The sequence below is a fragment of the Podarcis raffonei genome, chromosome 9, assembly GCF_027172205.1.
Source record: "Podarcis raffonei isolate rPodRaf1 chromosome 9, rPodRaf1.pri, whole genome shotgun sequence".
Taxonomy (NCBI): Eukaryota; Metazoa; Chordata; class Lepidosauria; order Squamata; family Lacertidae; genus Podarcis; species Podarcis raffonei.
In genome coordinates this window covers 58,992,973-59,020,352 of record NC_070610.1, presented here as the reverse complement: position 1 = coordinate 59,020,352, position 27,380 = coordinate 58,992,973, and the positions used below count along the sequence as shown (strand labels likewise).

The 27,380-nt window shown below is 41.6% G+C and overlaps 1 protein-coding gene across 2 annotated transcripts; it reads right to left on the bottom strand.

Annotated features, from left to right (window-relative positions):
* Positions 1-1,744: 1,744 nt before the first annotated feature.
* Positions 1,745-26,896, bottom strand: UBE2D3 (ubiquitin conjugating enzyme E2 D3). 2 transcript variants are annotated; one of them, XM_053403937.1, is made up of 8 exons: positions 26,408-26,896; positions 8,734-8,797; positions 8,580-8,611; positions 7,636-7,713; positions 6,133-6,238; positions 4,717-4,810; positions 4,251-4,300; positions 1,745-3,060 (listed from the first exon to the last, which is right to left on the bottom strand). In XM_053403937.1, the coding sequence occupies exons 1-7, from the start codon at positions 26,429-26,431 to the stop codon at positions 4,252-4,254; spliced, it is 447 nt and encodes a 148-aa protein (XP_053259912.1). In that variant the 5' UTR covers positions 26,432-26,896; the 3' UTR covers positions 1,745-3,060; position 4,251. The 2 variants fall into 2 exon arrangements, with proteins under 2 accessions (XP_053259912.1, XP_053259913.1); XM_053403938.1 differs by lacking the exon at positions 4,251-4,300 and having other exon boundaries at positions 26,408-26,883.
* Positions 26,897-27,380: the final 484 nt, after the last annotated feature.

Below are 27,380 nucleotides of genomic sequence, written 5' to 3'. Positions count from 1 at the left end.
TACCACAAGCTTCAAAAGGGAAAACCACACTTTCGAAGTAGACATTAAAATGCATTGCCTTGCTATGTGAACTGTGTGTGCACGTGCATATACACGCTGCCTGTATCGTAAGAAAAGCTCTCAGCTTCAATTAACGCACATTTCAAGCTTTTGGAGCTGCAAAAGGCAAAGAAATAGAATTTAAAAGGCTCTAGGTAGGAATTTCTGAACAATATGAATTCATAGAATCATAGAGTTATAGAGTTGGAAGGGATCACAAGGATAATCTAGTCCAACGCTCTACAACGCAGGAATCTTCCACTTAACATGGGGCTCAAACCCCATGACCCTGAGATGCAAGAGTATCATGCTCTACCAACTGAGCTATCCCTCAGGTGATGGGTGTTATATGACTATAGTTCTCCCAAGTTCCTCAATTCTAAGAACACTCAATTATGCAAACAGGTTTCTGTAAACTTCCCTAATTTAGCTACGTTCAAGATACAAGTTTGAATTTTGCCTGCTCAATGAAGCAGTAAATACCACAACCTACCACCATGCAAGAAAAACTAGAACTCCGTAACAAACTATATAGTAAGCAATCTAGACTGGAAATGAACGCTACCAAGCGATGACATTTGGCTACATGACTAACTTTGCCTCCGATTTATGCAGATTGTACAATTATACAAATTTCAAGTACAGTTTAGAAACCAGTCTCTTGTATATTAGCAATGCAGAATTTTAATAGCAGTAAAAAAATAGCCATGGAAAATGTGTATTGAATAAGAAGTTAGTCACACATAGCTTTATACACAACTATATAATCCAGAACATGGTGTCCTCTCAACTTTACACCTCAAACCTAAATTTCATATGAAAGCTACTTGCAATGGACTTCACCTCCAGATGTGTTTAGAACCTCAGTCACGCACAATGCGCCCATGCACAATCCAACTATATTTATGCACCTCTTCATAACTCCTGTTTATATCAATAGAATTAACCAAAAACTTCTCAGTGGATACCAGGGAAACTGTATGTTTAGCTTTAGCCAGATCATTCCACTTTTTTAAAAAAAGTATTTTGGCTAGCAGTCTGGGTTACAGAAACTGTTTAATGTAAAATTATCAGAGAAGTATCCTCCAATACCTAGTCCTGACTGGCAAGTGAACACTCATTTGCCCTCCAAGGTGACTTTTATTACTAGCGATGGAAGCTTGCTTGAAGAAGGCACAGCAATGAAGAGTTTGTCTGGAATAAGCAACCAAATGTGTAGGTTTTCATCATGTTTAAAAGTTGAAACAAACCATGGCCAAACTACATATTCCACTTTTATAAAAGTTAGTTTAACATTTATTTTACATCTAGGTTTCCACAGTTATGTGGAGACAAGGAATTAGGATGCACAGAACTATAAGCAGTGCCAGAAGTGGATCTAGAAGTCACAGAAGCACAAACTGATCATACAAGGATAGAAAATGCTGAGCTATAGACAGGGATGGAGACAAAATCATGAGTGTAGGAAGAGAAAGGAGGAAAGATACCTTATTACCAACAAGATCAAGAATGAGTGGCACAAGACAGTGCTTCTCAAAACAAAACAAAAAACCCAGTAGCAATGACTTTATTCACTCGTTTGAGCCACCAGAAATGAAAAGTGACCACTGCAACAAAAATGTTCATTAATGTTATGTGGCAGCATGGTAGTCCTTTGATGGATAGCAAACATCCCACATAGAAAAGTCACTTCAACACAAGCTCATGACAATTCCCACATCAAAACAGTACTTTATTTTGCAATTTTTGCCTCATTACTCCCACATAAAGATCTTTCAGCTGTCAAGTGTACACGGTGAAGAAATGCTTCTCAGTCAACAAGCTGGGTGCATCTGGACGTGTCTCTGATACACCAGTACATATATCAGCTGGGCCCCAAGTCCATATTTGAACTCTTGGCTCCCAGTACCTTGTGTAGCACACTAAAGTCTACACTACTAGATTAGCTTATTAGTTCTGCTTACTCCAGGGCTGATCAATGTGTCAACCTGAAAACAGACCAAGTATTATAACTGAACATGGCAAAAAGGTTCACTCTAACTTCACATCATTATTTGATGTCAAACAATGAGGCAAATCCCAAAAAGTATATACAAAAACCACCTTTGCTTTTACAAAAGATTTTGTTTCCCATATTGATTAATCCAGGCAGCTAACTCATTGGTTTATGTAACTTTATTGAAGAAAATAAAATCAATTACTAGGAGAGCTATTAGTTGATCATTCATCCATTGACAACTTGCATCATTTATTCAGTGCTATATTAAACTGTTGTGGAAGATAGATTAACTAATAGCTCCAAGCATCCTAACAAAATTTAAATGAGAGTTACAAAAATGTTCTGAGACCCTATTTTGGAATACAAGAGATGTTGGACTTCCAATTTCCATTCTCTGTAGAACAAGAACTGGTCATTCCTTTATTGACATGCATAAGATACATCACGTGTTCTGTTCTGCTGATGCTACAGGTTCTGTACCAATTCTCCAGCCATACCAGTTATGAGCACAAGTATGTCATGAAACCTCAGTCTCTAACACTGGAAGGATTTAAAACAAGATGGATGATGCTACAGCAATGTTATTTCCTGTGATGTGAGCAAACTGAACATCCATCTCCCTCCCTTTGGGCGATATCTTCAGTAGAACTGTTAGAGCAGTGAGGAATGATTTCAATCTCATAACCAAGTTAGAGTGAAGACATTGGCCACAACACACATGCTCCATTTAAAGAATTCTGAATCTTGGGCAATTGTTCTTGTATAACTACTTTACAGATTCTAAAAAGCAGTTATTGTCCAAAGCTGGAAGAGCTAAAGTCTTCTCAGATGAGCATGTGCATGAATGGATAGAGGTAAATAAAAAAAAAAAAAGATGAGGTCTGATAGGGGAGCAGCCGGATAAGAAAATCAAAAAGGAACAGTAATTTAAAGTTTATTCCAGCTATAATGCAGGTTATTCTGATTTAAGGTAGCATCACATGGCATACTTCTGAGTCCATTCCCGAGATATTCTGTTGTACCTGTAAGAGGAAAACATGTTAAGCAAAATCAGCCAAACTACAATCAGCAATAAAATATTCCATACATTAGAGTCTCCTTCAGCTTCCCAGGAACATGCTAATTTATACTACTTTTCGCAAAAAACCAAAAACCCAACAACTATGTCGTCCTATGAAACCTAGAAAGTCAAACTTTCGATCCAACAGGCAGAAGACTCAAAATATAGTGAAGTAGTTGCTAACTTAATATGAAGAAACTACTTGACATTACTGATACAACACAGCAGCTCCGCCTAGTTTAACCTGTGTAGAAATTCTTGATCTTTTATCTCTAAACAAAGCAGCCAACGTTATCCAGAAATGAAAATAGGAGAAATTGGAATTCTAAACATACAAAATCCCTATCTATGCTTCCATTTTCCTTAAATGTCCCAAACAAACCACTCCAAATAGCACAAACAAGAAGTAAAACTAGCATTAATGCCAGACAGACTGCCTTAAAATATCCCCATCCAGACGCACTACTAACTTTTGGTGTTGTTCTTGATCACTAACCTAAATTTTAAGAGACACTGGGCAAAGCACACATGCCATTTTTTAAATCTCATGTGTAAAACATATTACTGCATGTTAGAAAATCACATCTTAATGTGCAAGTACAGTTGGATGTTTGGTTGTGTTATGACAAGTAATGCAAAATTCCAAACTCTGACAAACAGCACAATCAAGTCATGAAGTCCTTTAGCCAGCCTCCCTCTCAAAAAGCAGGGATGTTGAGAGAACTGTGCAGAAGCTCTACTGTGATTGAACCAGATCTATATTTACATGCTCAGTTATTATGTTAGTGCCTACTTATACATGCCTAGTAACTTTTCTACTTCATGAGCTCTGAATTTCACTTACTTAACAGTTTATATTAGATGACCAAAGCCATCTTCTTGGAAGTAGTGCCAAAAATACCTACCAGATAAAGCAGCAGTTGCAGAACCAAGAAAAACAACTAGAAAACCACCTTTTATGTTTGGCTCTACTTGTTTAGCCATGCAGAAATAGGTCTCTCACACTGAATACCGATCGAGCTGTTAAGCTTTGTATTTCAGTAACTGGTACAATCTTTTATTTGTTAGTTAAATCCAGTGCCTTAAGCATGCTGCACTCAAGTGCTGAAGTCCCAACATCATTAACGCACCATGAAGTGCAGATAGTCTTACCCTACAGCATAGCGTATTTCTCTGTCCACTCTCTTGCTAACCTATTGTACCTAATTGGATAAGTATATTTAGTAAGAAAGATGAGCGAATAGATCCCTACCTGGAAGCAGTTCTAGAACTAATGGGGAATTTGATGCAACCACAGTTAAATCCAGAACAGAAGGCAATAGTTAAGAGCCATGGAAGTATCAGATAAGTTTGCACTCCCTCCGCCCTCCCTCAAACTCAAAACCTTGTGTGCTGTTTTTAAACTGTTCCATAACAATCAAACAACAGAAATAAGTATTTTGGCCAGGATTAGAGTCTAACTTCAGTTTTAGCACTGTCCTGGAGCCTTCTGTATTTAAAAAAAACCGAAGCATTTTAACCCAAGTCAGTCTCCAATTTGAAAAGAGCAAAAGAAACTCAATAATTTTCTAGCCACATCTCTTCACTAAGGCAATCTTTCCAAGGGAGCTATACTTACTTGTCTCTGTCTGTTTTATAGATACGTGCAATCTCTGGCACTAGGGGATCATCTGGATTTGGGTCACATAGCAGTGAACAAATGGATAACAGTACTGCAACAAAAGAATAGCATTTATGGTGAAAATCCGAAAAGGACTATGAAATACTTCATTGAAAGACATGCTAATTATCTCCCACTGCAATTTGCATGTATGATCAGGCTCATATACTTTATTTAAAAGGTTGCCTAAAGGGTGTGACCACGTTCATTACAATCAGGGATGCTGAGATGGGGTACTACTGTACAAGGCCTAGACCCCGTTTTCTTTTCTTTCCTTAGAAATCTTCATCCCATGTAGAATGAATGTTAAACAAAACATTCAGGTAACATGCAAAGCAATCTCAAAGATAAAATTCGGATACCCCCTTTCAGTGTTTTACAGTCAAAGTGTCAAGCCAGACCCATGATTGTACATGCTCAAGAATAACCTAACATTGTTTTAAAATGACCCACGAAGTCCCTTCTCCAGACATTTTGAAACCTTTTGGCGGAGTCTTCCCCAGTGTGGTTCACTCAATTTTTCTCTAGATACAGAAAATGGAGGTTCATTTGGGAATTTAAGCCCTCCATCTCACCCCAAAGAGGCAATACAAATTGCCATGTGACACTAAGCATTTGCAAAACTTAAGCAAATTTGTGCCCTCCTTTACAAGTGGGGCGGAGGGCCCAATAAAATCCTGCTGGCACCCCTGGTTGCAATGACAACTGAATGCTCATTTAAAAGCTTTATACACATGAATGCTGCAAATTGCAGAACACAAACTTCATCCTAGATTTTAATAGCTTAAGCCATATTGTCTACATTGCTTTCTGCCTATGGACAACACTGTATAAACACATAGACATGGCATGTATTAATCCAAGTTCAGGTGTAATGCTTACTGCTCCTTAGCCAAAATCACAATTCTCTACAGAAGTGCTCCTATAACCAAATCACTCTGGTGACTTTCTAGGAAGTCTCGCTTATCAGTACATGGAGACATATCAAAGAAGAAAGCAATCACATATGTGATGGTAAGTGCCTGAATATTTTGACTGTAAATACATGAAAGTGTCCTTCAACTCCAGTATCACTACATCAAGATCTTACATTTTAATATGCTACAAAGTTGGCATATTATTTAGGCTAGATTTTTTCTCTTGCCAGTTCTAAATCAGTATTTTAAATAGCACCTGAGTTTTACATATACTGCAAATTTTAATAGTCATGGTCAGAACAATGAAGTCAAAATAGCACTCAAATATCAATCAAAGATACACTGAGAGAGGTAGAAGCCATACATTCAGATATGCCTCTTTCCCACAATGGGAGTAAAAAAATACAAGCTGTTTCATTAACCCAATGACAGCATTTTTGTGAAATACTTCCCTTACCTTTAGAAATAGTTAAAGCAGGAGACCACTGTGACCTTAGAATGTCGAGACAAATGCTGCCATTACTGTTAATATTTGGATGATAAATTCTTGTTGTAAATGCAACCTAGAAGAAATGTATATCAATCTGCAGTTAGCACACATGTCCTTTTGTTCTGGTTAAAGGTGCTGGTTGTCAGAATATTTAGAGTACACAGTATTTATTTAAACATGCCATTGAGGGAATTGCTCACATGTTAGGTACTCTTTTCCCACTCAAGTATTTTATTGTTTTCACTTATTTATACATCAATCAATATTTTTTTTAAAACCTACATAAGCACTAAATGTGATGTGACCTGTGGTACTTAACCTAAAAACACCAACGTTCAAATTACTGTAATTATTGTAAATATTCAGAGTTTATGCATGTGAGGGGGCACATTTACAGCAAGCTATTAGTGAAATAAATACCATTTTATATATTCACATCTGAAGTATTCTAGTCAGCTACTTCCATATTTTATCTTGCCAGCTTCTTAGGAAATACGGTGAATGTATGCTCACTATGATAAAAATATTAGGACATTTCCCAATTTTTAATCTGGGGCATTTTTTGTGAATTAAAGTTTCTGCTTGTATAATGAAACTTCACCTTCCTCTCCTCCCCACCTCAGCCCTCTGCACACTCCCCAAATATGCTCCAGGAGGTCACCCAGAAAGCCAGGGCACTCTTGTTAATTATATAAATTTTCTCCATAAGCTCATAGGACAAGCTTTTTTGCCAGCAGTATCCCATTCACATCATTGCCTAGCACTGTCTGGGGGAAACAGTAATACTGTAGTTGACAGATTCAAGAGAATTACAGAAAAATTAGTAAGACGTCTGCTGTGCAACACATGGAACTGCTGTTCTAAACAAAGAATTGAATTGCCTTTGGAGACAAATTTAGTTGTATGGTTCATGATTTGGTTTTAACAAAGATTATCACCAGCCAACATTATGGAACTAGACTGAAGGCACTTTCAATAATTTCTGAACAAAACACTTCATATAATCACTTGAATCCAACTTAGATTCATACATATAACCAGTGCTTTTTTTCTTAAAAAATGTTTTAGGGGTACTCTCACTTTCCTACTCATATTGAAATACTGCCCCCTCAATGAGGTCAAACTTAGATTCACAAAATGTTTAGGGGTATGCGTACCCCTGCATCCCCCCAGAAAAAAGCATGACAGACAGTTATAGAACTGAATCAGAAATTATTTGATTTCTGGAGTCTTTTGAACACAATTCATCTATTAGCTGTAATTCAATCCAAACCTGAGCAAGATTAGCATGCAAACCAGTTATTTAATGGAATAAACTAGCTGCCAAGGCTTTTCTATTAGAGATCACACAAGCACTGTAAGCAACTATAGCCACAAAAATACTTGTTTCTTAGACAGTGGCCTATAATTCACAAGCCCAGAGAGGTTCAATATTATAGAAGTAAAAGACTCTTCCAAATTTATGCTTACCTTGGGTGGTTTGAAAGGGTAGTCTGTAGGAAAGTGAATTGTCAGGAAGAAAACACCACCTTGATATGGACTGTCATTCTGTCAGAAGGAAATTCAGAGCCAAGTTATAATTTTTAGCAGGACCCATAGAGCGTTCAGAACAGCAAAGCACAGTAACATTAAGCTGTGCTCAAAGATTAAATATTAGCTTAACTATAAGCAAAACCATCTGCAACAAGATGTTTACCAGATTTCTACCAGAGCTCAGTTTAACCAAGCACTGCATATGGCAATACAGTCTTATAAAAAGATAAGATATGGAAATCCCCATGAATATTCTTCCATGTCTATTGACAAGTAACTAGAGAAACAGTCTTTTGCATTACAACACTCCTTTCAGTCACTAAATGAAACCTTTTTTTTTTATTCTTAAACTTTACGTTTAGGCAATTTAAATCTTGCTGACAGTCCTGCTTTATCTGCTTGCTTATTATGCAGTTTTGATGTTAAAATATTGTTATTGGTATTTTGAGTTGTATAAAGCACTGGTCTTTAACTGGGTTGGAACAGATACACTACCACCACGCAAGTAAAAGTTTAAGAAAACAAATGCATGTTTATATTAGAAATGGGCTCTGGGTCTGAAAAGGTTGAAGAAACAGTGTAAACTATTCAGAGACTGATCTGGTAGCAGTGGTATAGAAGTATTTTAATAAAACAAATCTCTATTGTGTACAATTTGAGAAAGAGGTCTACAAATATTCTCTACTTTCAGGACAAATACTGGTAGCCTCCTTAGCCTCCCAAGAGAAGCAGAAAACTATCTGTACAGAGATAAATTAGTTGGCCCAATAAAAAGTACTATAACCTCCCTACTAATACACCTTCAAAACAGATATGAGAGTGGCCTTAAAGTTTCAAACACTTCTATTTTAAATCATCATTCAAAAAGTTGAAATACTTACAGGGCCCATAATTGTGGCTTGCCAATGAAACACTGAGAAGAGGGAGGGAAAAAAAGAAAAAATCAGTATTTCTTTAGGGAAAAGAGCATATAGACAGACATAGAGCAAGTCACATTGGTTTATTAGGTTTAAACTTAGTTTGTCAGTTACTTACTGTCATCTCCAACAGGGCCTGCAGAACACTGAGCTGGTGGGTCACGAGCCAAGTCACTAAGTTCCTATAAAAAGAAATATTACCTTTAGAGCACGTCCTATATGACTTCATTTCTGCCCTTCCCGAAAGGTCATAGAAAGAGGATCTTATATTCTGTCTATTTCAAATTTAATTCCATACCAAATTACTGTTACAGAGTGACACAAAACAGGTACCATGTTCTCTTAAAGAATTAATGGAGGCAGGGTTCAGAGGTTGTGAACATTTACAGCCAACTTGTTTGGTACTCATGAGTCAAGGGAAGCTAGACAAAAAAGCTCATTCCTTACTAAGAATAGCTTGTTAGTGTACTTTTATGCAAGCAAGCCATAAAGAATGGGATGCGGAAGCATCCCTTGACATGTAGCTGCACTCGATACATACACAGTGTAGTATTGATACACTGCAGGTAGGCATTGCTACCAACCTTCATCAGTTAAGAATGTGATGAACAAAGTCAAGATTTTCAGCGACGTTATTACAACCTCCTGACACCTAGCCAAGTTTCCCTTTTACCCATGCATTCATCCAATCTTTACTAAACTTCAGAAGGAGTTGAGCCTTTATTTGGAAGCCTTTTAAGCAATCTTAGTTCATGACTGTACTGCAAGAATACAGCATGGTTCACTAACTGCAACATGAACTTTCAGAAGTTACTCCTAGCTTAGAAGGAGGAGGAGAAGGAGGAAGAGAAAGAGTTTGGATTTGATATCCCGCTTTATCACAACCCGAAGGAGTCTCAAAGCAGCTAACAATCTCCTTTCCCTTCCTCCCCCACAACAAACACTCTGTGAAGTGAGTGAGGCTGAGAGACTTCAAAGAAGTGTGACTAGACCAAGGTCACCCAGCAGCTGCATGTGGAGGAGCGGAGACGCGAACCCGGTTCCCCAGATTACGAGACTACCGCTCTTAACCACTACACCACACTGGCTCTCCTAGCTTCAGTTTTTCCAACGCACACTAGCAAGTTAGCATGGCACTTTCAAGTATTTACATTCATTTTTATGTATATACCTACAATCCTTGAGTGTTCACTGTATTTGTGCACTATAATTGTTGACGCAGAAAGTATTATGTTATATTAATGGAGCAAGTCACTAACACTTTGTTGTAGAAACACACAATCAACTTCTATCATACACGGGCACTTCAACCTCTACAGTGGTACCTCAGGTTACATACGCTTCAGGTTACAGACTCCACTAACCCAGAAATAGTACCTCGGGTTAAGAACTTTGCGTCAGGATGAGAACAGAAATTGTGCTCCGGTGGTGCAGCGGCAGCGGGAGGCCCCATTAGCTAAAGTGGTGCTTCAGGTTAAAAACAGTTTCAGGTTAAGAACGGACCTCCGGAACGAATGAAGTACTTAACCTGAGGTACAACTGTATTTGAAATGAAGGAAATAAGTCGCTGCCTTAATATTCTCCATTTTGCTACATTTTCAGAGGTTTGTACGTTTTCAGAGTAAAGCAAGCATTTAATGTGCGGAAGCATCCCATGACATGCAATATAATTTAGCTCCCTTCTCAGAAGGAAACATAGCATAACCACTCAAAGAAATGGCATACAGCAGAATTAAAGTCTGACCACAGATAACGACTTCACAACACAGTACATGGTTGCATATGGTTTGCATATGTTTTGGATTACAAACACGTCAAACCTGGAAGTGTGTGTCCTGGGTTTGCAACCTTTTTTTTTATCACGGACATTTTTTTTTTTGAGGCCCCATTGGCGAAAACACGCCTTGGATTGCAACCTGTTTTGGTTTACAAATGGACCTCTGGAACGGATTATGGTTGTAAACCAAGGTACTACTGTATCTTTGTTGCCGATTGCAATTAAGTCCACTTGAATGTGCAGGTTCCCAATCTGGGGCTGCTTCTGGATCCAGCTTTGTAACTGAAGGCACTTCCAGCCATTGAAACTACTATGACAACTATGGCCATTCCTGGACTGGGAAAGCCTGGCCACAGTAGTTCATGCATTGGTTTCTTCAAGACTGGATTATCACAATGCACTCTATGTGGCACTTCCCTTGCACTTGATCCAGAAGCTGCAATTAGTGCATTAATGCTGCAGCACAACTGCTGACAGGAGTTAGACGCTGCCAGAGACCTGCACTGGTTGCAGATCTGCTACCAGGCCAAGTTCAAGGTGTGACATTATTATATAAAGGCCTTAACACCTTGGGACCAGTTTATCTGCAAGATCACCTTACCTCATTTATGCTCACTTAACAGCTTCGATCTGTAGAACTGGTAAAGTTATCGTTGCCACGTAATACTCATTCCACATTTGTGAGAAATCAATCTTTTAGTGTGGCAGAAGTGGAACTCCCTGCCTAATGACATCAGTCAAGAGCCTTCACAGTAGTCTTTTTGGCACCTGCTAAAAACATGTTTAGACAAGCCTACCCAGAGATGTAGAATGTTTACATGTGTTTTAATCGGCTTTTACCTTACCACTGTTTTTTATTATTGTTTGAATGCTTTAAATAGCTGTTTTTCCCATTTTATTCTTTTTCCCCAGACCGCTTTAAGGGTGCATTTTTTCTTACAGTCAAGAGGTATATTAAAAGTGCATGAAATAAAGTAAGAACTAGCACACTTTGAGGGATGTGTTACAAATTAACCTACCTACACCTTTATGAGTCATCTCCAACACTGCACAAGCAGAAGGCAGTTCATGCAACCAACCTATCCCTTCACCTACTCCTCCCTACAGTCCCCTATGCTCCCAAATAGTGCTCTCAAATAAAAGTTGATTTGTTCTGCCCATTTTGCACAACTTCCCTCTCCTATCGCAGGTCTACACAACAGGGCACAACATGTTCATTAGTTCTCTGCCAACCTTCTGGAGAGCTTGTTTTGGGATGGGAGGATATAGGGATAGGGAATATCCATTGTGTGGAGCTGTCTTTCGCTTACATAATGGCTCCCATCTGCATGCCATGCTAAGCCAACCCATGACCTAGTGTGCAAGCAAATACATACATACATACATACATGAAACCAGGATGCTTAATTGTGCCCTTCAGCAATGCCCTTGGGGCTACTTGTAATAAAACAGAGGCACCTTTTTAAAAATTACATTTTCTGCCTGTTAACAAAATGACAGAGTGATCACTAGGCAAGCCTCGCTGGAAAGAATAGCTTCAAAGGGGACACCCACAACCAAAAGGCCCTCACCCCAGTCACCACCTGCCTCACTTCACAAGGACCTTATGTCACAGAACTCAATTCACATCCAGTTACATTTGGGAGCAAGCAAAGATAGACCTAAGTTAGTCACGGTCATAAAGGGTGCGGGTGGCGCTGTGGGTAAAACCTCAGCGCCTAGGACTTGCCGATCGCATGGTCGGCGGTTCGAATCCCCGCGGCAGGGCGCGCTCCCGTCGTTCGGTCCCAGCGCCTGCCAACCTAGCAGTTCGAAAGCACCTCCAGGTGCAAGTAGATAAATAGGGACCGCTTACCAGCGGGAAGGTAAACGGCGTTCCGTGTGCTGCGCTGGCTCGCCAGATGCAGCTTGTCACGCTGGCCACATGACCCGGAAGTCTCTGCGGACAGCGCTGGCTCCCGGCCTATAGAGTGAGATGAGCGCACAACCCTAGAGTCTGTCAAGACTGGCCCGTACGGGCAGGGGTACCTTTACCTTTAGTCACGGTCATAAACCTCATTGAGACTATGTCTGGATGCTTTACCAGAGATTCCTGTATTGAAGGGGGTTGGACTAGATGACCCTTGGTTCCCTTCCAACTCAAAGATTCTATGATTCTAAGTACCCAAACTCCAGGCCATAAACTGCTTTTCAAAAAGGTAAGCAACAGCACTTTGAATTGAGACTGTAAATGGGTTACAAGCCAACATAGCTATTTTGGAATGCACATGGCATGTTCCCTAGGATAAGACCTAGTTAGAAGTCTAGCAGCTACACTGTGAGCCAAGTGAAATCTCCAAAGCTTTCAAAAGAAATCTCATGTATAGTGCAAAGCAATAGGCTATCAGAGCATGAATTACCAAGGCAAGGCCAAATCTGTCCAGGATTTAGCTGGCGCACCAGCCCACAATGAAGATAGGTGCTAGAAACCACAGAGGCAATCCCCCAGTGACAAAGCTGGAACAGTTAACACCCCTGAATTGTAAATTTGGTCCTTCGGAGAAAATGCAACTGTGTCCAAGTTGTTTGTGCCTAGGCAGAAAAGCCACCTATCAACAGCACCACCATCTTGTTAGGATTGAGCTCTGGGTGGATGGCCCTCATCCATCACCAGACAGTGGATTCAATACTTCCACCACCTCACATCAAAGTACACCTTCAGGAATTAAATTACACCCTTCAGGAATTAGCCGTGCAATTAGGAGAGGAACTACAACAACATGCAGTCTCTGAAGCCAGGTAACAGGTTTTGTTTTGGAAAGGCTGATGGCGATGGCATCAGAGGCCAACATGCAGTTCAGGAAAATTATCAGGGTTTCACTCCAACTCTCATTGTCCCAACACAGTTATCCATCAGGGCAACTAAGTGTGTCAGAACCAGACTGAAAGGGAAAGATCATTCTCATTCAGAAGAGTCACCGCCAGCTTGAGGACCTTGCTCAAGAAAAGGATATTTGCAATATGCTAATCACATGCATCTGATGAAATACAACTTTTGTAAAGTTTCCGAGAGAAACAATTTCCCAATCGTAGATGAGATTTACACTCACCTTATACGTATATAATGCAGCTTACAAAAAAAAAAAAAAACAACCAGTACAACCCAACCCAAGAGCAAGCAAAACACTCTTATGACGTTGAGCGACATGCCTTCACATATCAAACTGCCTTTGCAGTTCTTAGGCAAGCAGTTTTTCCAATTTTAAAGGACAGAAGAAGCACCGAAAGGCACACAAAATTGGATCTGAGTCATGGTATTGGTTTCCTGCAGATTGCCATTTACTGGACAGTTTGTTTTACGCAGGAAAAACTTATAACATCTGCCCAGTCCATAGACTGATACATATCCTTTAAAACTAGTTCTACCAATCTTACTCTCCAGAACTCTTTACCAATGAAAGTCAAAATGGTTTGCACTACTTTAATGTCCACTGGTTTCTTACACCAGAGGAAAATCCCAATTGGCATAACGTCTCAATAATTATTAATAATAATATTTCTATACCACCCTTCAACTGTAGATCTCAGGGCGGTTCACAACATAAGAAAACACAATATACATTAGAAAAACAGGAAGAAACAAAAAAAAAACCCAAACAAATAACCCCCTCCCCCCATTTAAAAGTGTATATGATGTTAATGGTGCATAAAGATGCACAGTATAATGAATGCAGCAGCCAAACCTCCCTGGGGAGAGCATTCCACAAACAGGTAGCCACTGCAGAAATGGCCCATTCTTGTGTTGGCACCCTCCTGACCTTTTGGGGGGAGGCACACAAAAGAAAGGCCTCATATGATGATCGCAGCGTCCAGGTAGGTTCATATAAAGAGAGGCAGTCCTTGAGGTATTGAGGTCCTGAGCCGTTTATGGGTTTATAGGTCAAATCCAGCACTTTGAAGTGCAATAAGGCAAGGATCGGTGAATAATGCTCAAACTGTCTTGCTCCAGTGAGCAATCTGGCTACTGAATTCTGCACCAAAGTATGCTTTGAAGAAAGCTCTATTATCGCTTTATATTATTACCAATGTACTTGTTGATAGAGTTGAGGAAAGCTAATCTAACCAGGAAAGAAACATGCTCCTAATCTAGACTCGTTAACCCAGTGGTTCTCAACCTGTGGGTCCCCAATGTTGTTGGACTACAACTCCCATCATCCCTGAGCTCTGGTCTGGCTAGCTAGGGGTGATGGGAGTTGTAGTTCAACATCATCAGGGGACCCACAGGTTGAGAAAGTCTGAGTTAACCCATTTCTGGATGCCCCAACAACAAATTATTTAATGACAAATACCCCATTAAGTGAAAATTCAAAGCATGAAGGGAACACAATGTTGATAACAAAAACCAGCCTTTAATTTAGCACTTGCCTAACGTGTAACAGCAATACATTCAAGTAAAGACACATGTGTGTATACCCTCCATGGCACAGCCTTAAACCCCATGTTTCGCCCCTAGATAAGCACCCACTTCCAAGGGCACATGTACACAGGAGCTAAAAAAGCAACCAGGTGGCGATGAAGTGCTGTAGGCAAGCAAATAGAATAAGCGACCTGTTATTAGCAATTACTGTGCTGCATTAATAGCATAGCTTTTTAAGATGCCCCCCCCCCATTCCTAGCTTTACTATTTCACATCACCGTTTGGCATTTTGAAGAGGCTCACTTTGCTATTAGGTAGCAGCAGTGGTCAACACCAAAAGCTGTCTGTAGAAAAAGAAACACACTACTTTGATTGGCAGGAGTTAAGAATCCCTGCTTCCAGTCTTGCTTATGAACAACTGAGTCAATTCTGCCTTCAGTAACATGAAGAACTTAAGGCAGGCGTCCTACTGCTACAACTTCTGCCCTAGACACAGGCTCTTCCATGAGAACACTAGTATCATAGTACTGAGATTTCTAATGACGTTTTGAACCAGAATGTCAGCCCTGGCAAAGACATTTGAACTATGTATGCCAACATGCTCCTTCCATTATATCCTATTCAAGCCTCTGTGAATCACATTCCCTTCTGAAAATATCATGCCAGAAAGCATGCGCTTGCATTATGGAGGGCTAGAATATGGCTAGGCAAACTAAGGCCCAATCGCCTTCTAAATCCGGCCTGTGGACGGTCCGGGGATCATGCTGAAAAGGTTTGCTGACCCCTGGGCTACAAGATGCTTTCCAAGACACATTTTGAACACGTCTGTCAGCAGTACGATTGCTTCCGAAAGATCCTCCCTCCCATCAATAAAAAAAACCAAACCCTTCACTTAGGATTTGCCATTCTGAAACCCTGCAGATGCTGTTTCTCAAAATTTGAGATCTCCTATACTAACTCCATCTTCTGACCCACTCCTCCAAACCCAAATTGTTTGTTCCACAGGTGGGCAGATAGAGATCCCTGTACACAAATATTCTGTGTCCATATAAACTACTGCTACCTGCAAGATCTTTGGACTAGCATTAGAAAAAGCAACTGACCCCAGCCCACCATCTCTGCTCTAGAAACTATGTACAGGCAAAACAGAACAAATAATTGGCTCTCCCTTGAAGAGTGGGGCAATGAGGGTTCAGTCACTCCACAGAATCCAATGTGGTCCAGTGAAGGTCCTCTGCCAGGGAGCCTTAAATCCATCCAAACCTTAGCTAGTACAGGAGACACTGACCACCTCCATAAATATCTTACTCCTTCCAGAAACTATGTGATGCATTCCTAGCTTAGAGACTGGTACACGCAGTTTGAGAACCAGTGTTGCAGGTAATTCAGTCCTCCTACCTTTTTTTCTATAATACAAAAATTTCTATAATACAAAAAAACAACTACCTTGTACTTACGCTTTACAGTTGTAAAGACTGGATCATAGGCTACAGAAGTTGCAACAGCAATAATGATAGCAGAACGTTGGCGATCAGCAGTTCTCTCTACCTTGAATAATTACAACCTAAGATAATATCAACTTTAATTACCTCTAGATGACACTATTCCACTAAGTGAACTCACAACTTTGGTGCATGGCTTGCACATGAACTGAGCTTCCAATTGCTTATGTTTAGTTCATTTCCCATGATGATTTTGCTCAAGTGACAGAGGAAGAAAGGGGAAATGGTCTCTTGCTATGGCTAGATTGAAAGAAACAAGTGGTAACTAAATCTACTGCTGCTTGCATTACAAAACAACTTAGGAGCAGGAAAAACTAGACTTGGATGAGTCTGCATTAACTAAACCTCCAAGTAGCAATTAGCAACAGGTAAGTCCAGAATATATATAAAACTGTCTTATATGAAATCCAGCCATCTAGGCCTGGTAGTGGAATTCATAGTCCTGCTATCAGTGATCCTTTTAATGGAAATACTGAACCTAGTACCTGTGTGCACTCTGCCTCAGCGTTTTTTTGAGTAGTGAACAGCAAAACTAGAGCACTGTATTTCACCCACACATACCAAATACCAGGATCACTTCCAAAGCACATACATAGGTTTTTAAGAAAATGTTAAAAACATGGAACTTCTTGCAAAGACATGGTACTGAGCTGCTATATAATACACTGGCCAGAGTTTCTAAATTTGCTTTGTAAGATTGCACCTGAGGAGAGAAAAGGTGGTTTTGTTTGTTGAAAGAAAGTTGCACTATTTAGGACTGCTGGCTCTCAATTTGGTTTTATGGATATTGGTTAATACAAATTTGGTTTAGAAGTTATGTATATTCTGCCTTCTATCCAAGCAACTGTAAGTACTCTTTCAGATACTCCAGGTGACTTGTTTGGAAAAACTAGGAGGTATTGGTCAAGTATTATTGATAATCAAAAACTATTTGATCATTACAGCTTTGTTACAAGCCAGACTAGTGTGTTTTTAGAACTTTTACTATTAGGTTAGGTAACTGGTGAACTGGTGAATACTGACAACAGTATAAATAACTCCATTAGTTACTATTTACTAGTTTCACTGGAGGCCACATGACTGCCCTCTCAAAGGATTTACTCATTCAATTATCCTCAAGAGCCACTAGGATTGTTGCCTCTTTAGATGACTCTGGATTAGTTTATTCCACCCCGTAATTCTGTGGTTCTCAAATTGTAGGACAGGTCTTCATGGTGGGGCACACCACACCTGGAGGGATAGAATCTTGAAGCTGGCTATGACCTAGGTGGCATGAATGTCCTGCTGTAGAGGAGTCACACTGTATTGGTGGAGGAGAGTCACTGCTTGTTTCCAGCATATGATCAGAGCGATTCTGTCCTCTTTTGTAAAGGGTATGTTGGGGCACTGGTCCAACATCTTTCCTTGCAGCAGGTGGTGTACTGTGTGTGATCTGTACAAAAGGATCTCTACACGCTTACAGAGGAGGCGATATCAAGTTGAACGTTTTGGAAATGTTTCTGGCCTCAAACTGAGAACTTTCACAATAGGATTTTACCCACTTAAAGGAAATAAGGAATTATTTTCTTCTAGGCAGCCTAGTTGAAAGGAACTTATAGGAAACAATACCAAAAGTAAAGTAGGAAGTTTTGCCAGTTAATGGAGAAAAATTCACTCATTTATAAAAGAAGATTTAATGGAGTGTGTTGAAGTCATACTACTGAATGTTCTTTTGAAGCCTTGCAAAAGTTACTTGAAAAAGCAAAGCATTTAAGGCTTAGGCATGTATGTCTACATGATTTATCTGAAATTAGAACCCACAGTCAAAAGCAGCTTGAAGTGTTCCAACCACATTTCCTTGTTCAGCAATCTAGATCAGGAACACACTTTATTCTACATATGCTGCTCTCTTTGAGTAAAGAGATTTTACTCAATGTTACAGATTTGTTACTTATGCATACAAGGCCCTCCAACCCAATCACTGCGCAAAATTAACCTTGTACGAGTTTAGCTATAGTTTGAAGCTGGTATAGTAGATTAACACCAACATTTTAGGTTCTGTATCATTTCATAGCAAATGGAAAATTTAACTATTAGCACTAAACCTGTTCCATGATCTCCTGACAAGAGTCACACATTTCTGTGCTATATTCAAAATTCCTTTAGGGACTATGATTATCACAGCCATCCTCCCAACTGGGAGGAATTGGGGGCTAATTTATGTCATTCTCTACTTTAGGGCGCAAATACTCAGAGGTACAGCATGACACTGATGATCTTCAGCTCTCCCCGCCCCGCTCCCTGAGCAACCCTAGTGCTAAACATGACCAAACCATTCATAAAAGGCACGGATTCCTGGCAGCTAACTCAAATTTGTGGCACCCAAGGTCAAACTAAATTCGTCAGCCCCTTATCAGGTTTAAAGTCCAGTGAAAAAAGAAATACAAACCTATTTTTTTAACAGTACTGAGGAAGAAGCAGAAGCCTTGGGAAGCTTTTAGAAACGAGTGTAGGCAAGCAGATAGCAAAATCCTAAAGCAGCCTTCCCTGATATAGTGCCCTCCTCAAGTTTCAGGCTGTGACTGCCACCAGCCCTCACCATTTGTGATGCTGGCTAGAGCTGATGGATATCACCTAGAGGGCATTTTGTTGGGAAGGGCTACTCTAGAGAGCCACCATCAAACTGCAAGTCTTTACCGAGCTAGATGGATCAATGGTCTGACTTAACCCAAGGAAGTTTTCCTACGTTCATATAGTTGTGGTGGTCCGTATCCCCACTGTGCCACCCCAAGAACGTTTTGCAATGCTTAGTTCTAAACTATGGACCTATGAAGCATATTGAGAGAATTAAAAGGGCTATAAAGCACACCTATCAGTATTGTGCACAGGTTTAAACTATAATGTATCACACAGCCAAGACCAGGTCCTTTTTTAGACTCTTGAGGGGCCCAGGGACTGAACAGTTTTTGTGTGGTCCTCTCCATAAGAATGCTTGCTGAAAGAACTGAATAAACATGTAATCCTTTTCAAAACCATCCATATTTGATACCAGAGGTGCATGAACTTATTTGATTTTAATCCGATTTTAAACTGTATTTCAGTCAAATGTTGAATTTTATGTATTAGTGTGTTTATATTTTGATGTTAGCCTCCCTGAGCCCAGTTATGGCTGGGGAGGGTGGGATATAAATAAAATTAATTATATTATTATTATTATGTTAAGATTCTCTCTCCGTGTGTGTGTGTGATTCACTTTCTATGCATGGCATTCCTTCAGTCTATGGAATGACCTGAAGAGATACAAAGCCTATGAGTGTGCTTTCTGAGACAAGAGGAACTGATAAATACCGTATTTTTCGCTCTATATGATGCACCTAGTTTTTAGAGGAAAACAAGAAAAAAAAATATTCTGAACGAAACTGGATGTATGATTTTTGTGGTTCATGCTGTGGCCACAGACATGTGATTTGACGATGAGTTTGGGGTAGCCCAATGCAAAAATCCTGAGGATCCATGTGGATCTGTGCTTTGTAACCACATTTTTGCGCCATTGTGGCCCCAGGCAACAGTGGGTACGTGTTTTCTTTGGTGCAGGCTGTAGCCATGGACATGCTATGTGATCTGATGGTGAATTTGGGATGACCCAATGCAAAAATCCTGAGGATCCATGGGCTTTTACCTCCCCCCTCACAGGCAGCCTCCTTTATCGCTAGCATCCATTATCTCCCTCCCCAATCAGCTGCTTCCTTTCAACACTACCTTCCCTCGTTTACCTTAGTGTCTTTTCCTTAGCTGGAGCAGTTTTTTGCTCCTCCTTTTCTTCTAATTTCTCTCCTCATTGCTTTAGTCTCCCTGTCTCCTCTCCTTGCAAGTTTGCTGTCTTTACCTCCCCCCTCCCAGGCAGCCTCCTTTATTGCTAGCGTCCCTTATCTCGTTCCCGATCACTTGCTGATCAGCGGCTTTGTTTCAACACCCACTTCCCTCTTTCAAAAAAGAAAAAAGAAAAAGAAGAGCACAATCTGCTTTTTGCCCCTGGGCAATTTGGCTCCAGGGACCACACATTCGTTCCATAAGACGCACAGACATTTCCCCTTACTTTTTAGGAAGAAAAAAGTGCGTCTTATGGAGCGAAAAATAGTGTGTGTTTCTTCAAGGCTTCTTCTTGAAGTCTTGGCTTTCTTTTGGCAGCCACACTTTCAGAGTGCTGTAAATACACTGTGGACTCACTTTTGGTACCTGCCAATGATAGTATCTAAAGTGTAATGTCTAAAAAACAAGGCAGGGTCAATGTAAAAATAACTGAAGCACTATAAGGCCTATTCAGGAAGATAATCAAACTCCCTTTGCCATTACTCTTCTATATCCTAATCTGGGTGCTGACAAAGAAGTAGGGCAGCTCAGTTGTTTGTCTTCAGACATTCAGGTCTGAAGAAGCAGCTGCTGCAGGCCAAGAAGAACCCAAGCAGAATCAGTGTCAGAAGGAATTGACGCCAGAGTTGATCTGGAATAATCTTTCTCCAATCAGGCCTAAGCATTTGACTTCTCTCAGCAAAGACAGAAAAAACTGAACAGGGGAACAACTGCTATCATCATCAATAGTAGACTCATTCACATGTTGCATTAAACCAGAGTTAAATTCATTCCTCCTGCTGCACCACCAACCGGAAATAAGCCAAAGCGCAGCTTGTAATGCCATCTGAACCTAGGCTCATGACAATTTCTCTCTAAATAATGAGCAGTATATAGTATATTTGGAGAAACAAACCACAAGCACAGAATATGGCTTGTTTCCCAGTGGTGCAGCAGGATTAAACCAACAATTTTGTGTGTTCAGATTAAATTATACTTTGTCTTTAACTATGGTTTAGTGTGTTGTGCAAACTCACCCAAATATGTGAGATAACCTATTCCACTTCTAAAGAAATAAATAATTGCAGAGTCTCCTACTAAATGGGTTTCTAATGAGTGATTAATTTAGTTAACTCATGCCAAAAGGTCATTACAGCCCTACAGTAGAGTTTGTTTGGGGCTTTTCTCATATTTATGGAGCTCAATTGCTCCATAAAAATTGGCAGCAATTACTATCAATGTTTATGTGCTCCCACCTCAAGGGCATGTTATCCCCCCACCCCGCCACAGGATATGACTAAGGCAGCAATAAGCTGCAGTAAGAGCTTGCTAAGGTTTGCGGGCATCCAGACATCGAAGCAAAACTAAGCAGACATGAAATTTAAGAATTAAGAAGATATACCTGTTAAAGGTATAAAGGGTAAAGGGATCCCTAACCATTAAGTCCAGTCGTGACCGACTCTGGGGTTGCGGCGGTCATCTCGCTTTATTGGCCGAGGGAGCCGGCGTACAGCTTCCGGGTCATGTGGCCAGCATGACTAAGCCGCTTCTGGCGAACAACAGCAGCACACAGAAACGCCGTTTACCTTCCCGCCGCAGCGGTACCTATTGATCTACTTGCACTTTGACGTGCTTTCGAACTGCTAGGTTGGCAGGAGCAGGGACCAAGCAACGGGAGCTCACCCCGTCGCGGGGGTTTGAACCACCGACCTTCTGATCGCCAAGTCCTAGGCTCTGTGGTTTAACCCACAGCACCACCCGCGTCCCTTTTGTTAAAGGTATAAACGCATACAAATTAACTTGTGCCATCTCACACTGCAGGTGAAGGACTGCATGTCTGATTAGGCAGTATTCACAGGGGCGTCACCAAACAAGAAAATACTCCAAGAAATGTAGCCTAAAAGACTTTTCCCAATACCATCAGCAGAGTGATTTGATGTAAGGCATGCATTCAAACATGCAATAACCAACTGAAGACTAATTTGATCAACTGCCAGGCATTTTGTACCATTTGTGTAGGCAACCCCTAAGTCTTAACATCACTGGAAATTAGTATCATGCAAGATAGAATAAGGCAGTTAAACAATTGCCAAAATGGTACTGAGTATGTTTTTGTGACATTTTTGGGTGGCTTACCTGAAGACAAAGGGAAAAAAGGGGGGGGGGAGTAAACCTAGCATCATGCAATGTTGACAGAAAAGCAGATGGTAAGGTAAGACAAAGAATGAAGACAACTGAATGCAGCGTAACAATTGCCAGTTAAGCACACACTGATCTTAACACTTATTTATTAGAGAGTAAAAATTCAGATAATCTCAAATGACTAATAGTGGCCTTAATGGAACAACATTCTACCAAATAATTGCCACCTTTTGCTGTTCAAATCCATTGTAAAAAAAAAAAAAGATGAGTATGATAAATATATGAATGCTACTAAGCTTCAAATTTTGTTTTCTCCCTCCATGATTTAACCGATTTACAGGAAGAATAGTCAGAACAAGATCTAGACTTCATCCCACCACTTATAACACACACTTAAATGTGGACTAACCCCCTCCCCCGTAACCTGCATATGCTATTCAGAAACGACATTTATCTGAACAAAACATTAATAATGTCAGTCCATACCATCTTGCTCACCCAAGCTGAATATCCATGGCTACTAAAGTTCCAGACCTTGGGACATTTTAAAAACAGATATCCCACAGGAACAAAAACAAAAATCTCACTGGGATATACATTTTAAGTGTCTCCAACTACAAAAACAAGAAAAAGCATTTCTGCATCAGTCATTAAGGGGATGAAAATGTGAATGATCTACATATGTAAAAGTCCTGCAACTGATAAATTACAAAATTAAAATTCAAGAGAATGGAAGCAAATAAAAGGTGGTAATGGGAAAAATAAATAGTAAGAAATGTTTAATTATCAAGAACAGACAGAATTGGCTAAACATTGCATGGTGTAGCCACTAGACCACTGGTGTATAACTGGGGAAACCAGGTTATTATTAATCAATTAAATTTGTATACTGCACTCCATCCATAGAGGTACAAATCTCCATTCATAGATAAAAGTTCACTGAATGACCTTGGACAGTCACTCCCTCTCAATAATAATAATTTAATTTTTATTATTTATATGCCGCCCATCTGACTGGATTGCCCCAGCCACTCTGGGCGGCTTCCAACAAAATATTAAAAGACAAAAAAACCCCTCAAACATTAAAAACCTACCTGTACAGGGCTGCCTTCAGATGTCTCCTAAAAGTCAGATATGTGTTTATTTCCTTGACTAATTTTGGTAACCTAAACTACAAAAAAAGGGGCTGCTGGGAGGATGGGGAACAGAAGAGAAAGAACCACCTACACTACCTTGAGCTCCTCTGAAGGAGGGTTACACAAAATGGAATTGTCAAGGAACTTTTAGCAATGTTAAAGGAAGCGGGAATTGGAGGCACGGTAGTCAGCTGGTAATTTAAGAACCAGTTAACGATAGACGTTTATCATGAATGTGCGGAAGCTATGGCCCACCATGTTAGAATCCAAATACCATCAACCCCAACCAGTATCACCAACGGTGAGGGATTATGCAAGTTGAAATCCATCAAATGTTAGAAGGCCACTGGATCCTCCCTGCATCCTGCGCACCACCACCACTAGGTTTAAGATACTGGCTAGTTCTGTTTTACTCAAATTACACAAAAGGCCTCAATGGTTTTCATTCCACAGGGCTGATTATTTAAACAATATTTTCCTCCACAACACAACTTTTTGAGGGGTCAAACAACACAAGGGGGGGGGGAAATCTAGTGCATAAAAAAACTCCCATAATAGTGCCGAACTCAAGTCCTTAAACTGGGTTAAGAAGAACATGAGCAAATTCCCAAATGTACTTCATGAACAGTGCTTTTTAAAAATCGAATCTCTTTCCACACTGAAGCCTCAATATTTATAGTTGCATTAATTGAAACAGAAACAGAATGAGTTATTTTAAGGATTCTCTTAAAGATGTAGATTTACATTTAGTAAATTTTATAAAGCCTTAGCCTACCAATGTGTAGCTTGCCTCTAGAATTGAATCCATTTAATAAATATATAAAGCTAGCAATGAATGAGTAAACAAGCACCTTGGCAAAAGATATTGTAGTTCAAGATGAAGATATGCCAATTAAATGTAAGTCTACATGATTTCATGGCTCTTTAGGCAAATATGAAAGCTGTCCTACAATACTTTCATTGCATATGGCTGTACCAGAACAGTTAAGGAAAACAGCAGAAAATGTGTACTTCAAATTGTAGGACTCGTAAGGGGCCTTTAGGTAGATTAAAATTGAAAATGTTATGCAAAGTTACTACTTGAAGCTAGAACAGACCTGTAAATTCAGTGGTCACTGCCTAGTTTAAGGTCTCCTTTAAGATCATTAACATTTTGATTTTTTGCTTGGTCTACAATACTTATCTCGAGCTTGTGTTTTGTCTAGGTAATTTTGTGTAGTTACATGACATGATAAACATGATGTTATGTCAAATAATCAAAATGCATATTTATTCAATCACACCCTAGGAGGACTAGGTGAAAAAGGGACATCAATTTTCATGAGTGATTCATAAGGAGTTCTAGAACAGTACATGTGCATTGATTTCAGCCAACATTGGGCAAGGTTAAATTATCAGTGTTATTTCTATTGAAGTGCTCAGTGTCCCAACTCTAGAGTATAGACTTTGGCTCCTGAGAGCATTCTTATCCAGAGAACCTGAATTTCAAAAGCTAACCTGCCACTCAATGTGATACTTTAACATGCCTTCAGAAAAACAGGTACCATAAATTCAATATCCATTTTGCCATGGACTTTCTAGCGAGTCCACTTCCTGTCTAATTCTTTGGATTCTAAGGCATTTACACACACATTACTAATAAGCACTTGAGAGTCGGGCTGCTAAACGTTCTGCCTCTATATGTTGTTGACAAAACTAATTAAAGCTGGGCGACTCCCTTAAGAGTTGTTATTCTCTACTGCAGGGGAAACAAGTTCGAGAGCAAGCTTACCAGAAGCTGTTATTAAGATTTTATTTAATACTAATTCTGTCCAAACACACAGTGAGCGCAGAGGGCAAGATGTGGGGCTGTGCTTTTGTGTAGCAGCGACGACGTCAGCAAATACACTGCTGGCAAAAAGGAGCCTCACACTGTTAATATAAATGGCTCAGCTTCTTAATTCATAACGGGGGGGGGGGGAGGATAAAAAACCTCTCCCAACGCGATCCCAAGACCCAAGGAGTTTGTAGGACTTCCTTCGCAGCGGACCCCCCGTCGGTTCGCAAAGAGAGAGAAAAGAAACCCAAAAACGTCATCAGTGAAACCAGGCGGGTGACGACGTTACCTAAGCCGCACCCTCTGCTGCTGCTGCTGCCACCACCAGCGAACCTTCTTCCCCTCGGAATACGGGCTGACTTCCTCCACCACGACACTCGTTTCAAATTAGCTCGTTACTCCACCCTCCTTCTAGATTGTGCAAGAACGAAATTCTCGATGCATCACACAGCCGCCGCCACATACTTCCGCCCCTTGTCAAGAGCGCAGGCAAAAGCCGTGTATTCCGCATTTAACACCCAACCCCCTTCCCCCCATAGAAGAGAGAAAGGGGAAAATTCAAAGAAAAAAGGGAGGGGGCGGGCAGACGGGGACTCCGAAGAGGACACGCTCGGTCGGCAGCTGCAGCGGCCGAGAATGTGGATGTGCGTGTGTCAGTCATGTTATTGCCGAAAGCTGGCGAGAGAGAGAGAGAGAGAGAGAAAGAGATCCCAGGGAAGCGCCTGAACTAGGCAAACCCGCCGCCGCCGCCATCTTACAATGCGGGAAAGAAGTTCCCGGCCAGAACAGAGGAGCTGGCTGATGGGGAGGCGGATTTCACACAGATGTAGACACACACACACACAAATACACACACACACGGTGGTGGTGGTGGTGCTGAGGGGGAATCGTTTCTGCCCCCTTTTCTTTTCTCCGCCCGAAGCCGGATGGGCAAATTGGGCTTTGTCATGACAATGCCTCCCCGGTCCGGAGCTTCCTGGCAGCAAGGGGCCGAAGCTGACACGGAGCGAGCGGGGTCGAGCCCCTCGCGGACGCCCGAAGGCCTCGGGGAAGAGCCAGGGCCCGGCGGGAAAGGGGAGCGACGGGGACGGGAGACCCGTTTCCCACCACCCGCAGCCTGTCCCACCCGTCCCCGCCGCTGAGGGCTTTCTGGAGGCCGGCCGAGGCAGACCCCGCCTGGGCGCCCCCCGCTCACCTTGTTGATGCGTTTCAGCGCCATCCTTTCTCCTGCGCTGTGGGGGCGAGTGTCGCTGTGGTGGTGGGTGGTGGTGGCCGCCGCGGCCGGGGGTTGCTCTAGCTGCTCCTCCTCCTCCTACGCCGCCGCCGCCTCGTCGTCGTCGTCGTCGCCGGGCCCTGTCTGCGCCGCCGCCGCCGCTGCCGCACTCCCTCCCTGCGGGTGGGGGATGGAGCCTCTCGCTCACTCGCTGCCTGCGCTTCTCCTTCCTCCGGAAACAGCCGGGGGCGCCCGCCCGCACCGAACACCAGCCGCGACGTCACCGGCCGAGCCGCCTCCTCTCGCTGCGGCGGATTCCCCGTCAGGCAAGAAGGAAACCGAAGGTGCTGCGAGCGACCTGGCCGAGAGGAGAGTGGGAAGGAGAGCGACAGTGGAGCTCAGGCGCCACCGCCGCCGATGGCGAGGCCAAGGAAAGGGGCGGGACTAGATATAGGCCCCGCCTCCTCCCCCCTCTTTCGCTGCTGCCGCCGCCGCCCTCCCTCCTGGGGGCGAAGGCGGGCTCACGGCGAAAAGCCGCGTGAGGCCACGCCTTCTAGAACGATTCCGATTGGATGAGGCCGGCAACGCTTAACTGCCGCCGTAGGGAGGGTGGCAGCGCGCGCATTCGGGGAGGAAAATGGCAGGCGGTGGGGGGGGGGAGAGGAAAGGGAGAGCGAAAGCCGTGAGGCTCGGCGCATGCGCGCTGCCGGGTGTTTGTTTCTCCGTCCCCTCCTCCACAGTTAAGTGAGAAGGGCAAAAACGAAATGTCGCGAGTCGACGTCTCGCGAGATGCGAAGCGCGTGTCCGGGGCCCTCAATAATAATATAAAAAAATTCGCGTTCGGCTCCTGTCAGGAGGCGATGAAAAGCGCGCGCGCTGAAATCCTGGTCTCTTATTTATTTAATTAAAAAATAATAATAATTGTGAAATACCCTCCCACGGCGCAACAAGAACG

What these genes read in the sequence shown, in the direction of transcription:
- UBE2D3 (XM_053403937.1), bottom strand. Translation starts at nt 26,431, where the DNA reads ATGGCGCTGAAACGCATCAACAAG. An exon ending in AGGCCCTGTTGGAGATGACA is followed by an intron (nt 8,612 to 8,733) that starts GTAAGTAACTGA and finishes CCCTCTTCTCAG; the next exon opens with TGTTTCATTGGCAAGCCACA. An exon ending in TGCTTTAACTATTTCTAAAG is followed by an intron (nt 4,811 to 6,132) that starts GTAAGGGAAGTA and finishes CTTTTGTTGCAG; the next exon opens with TACTGTTATCCATTTGTTCA.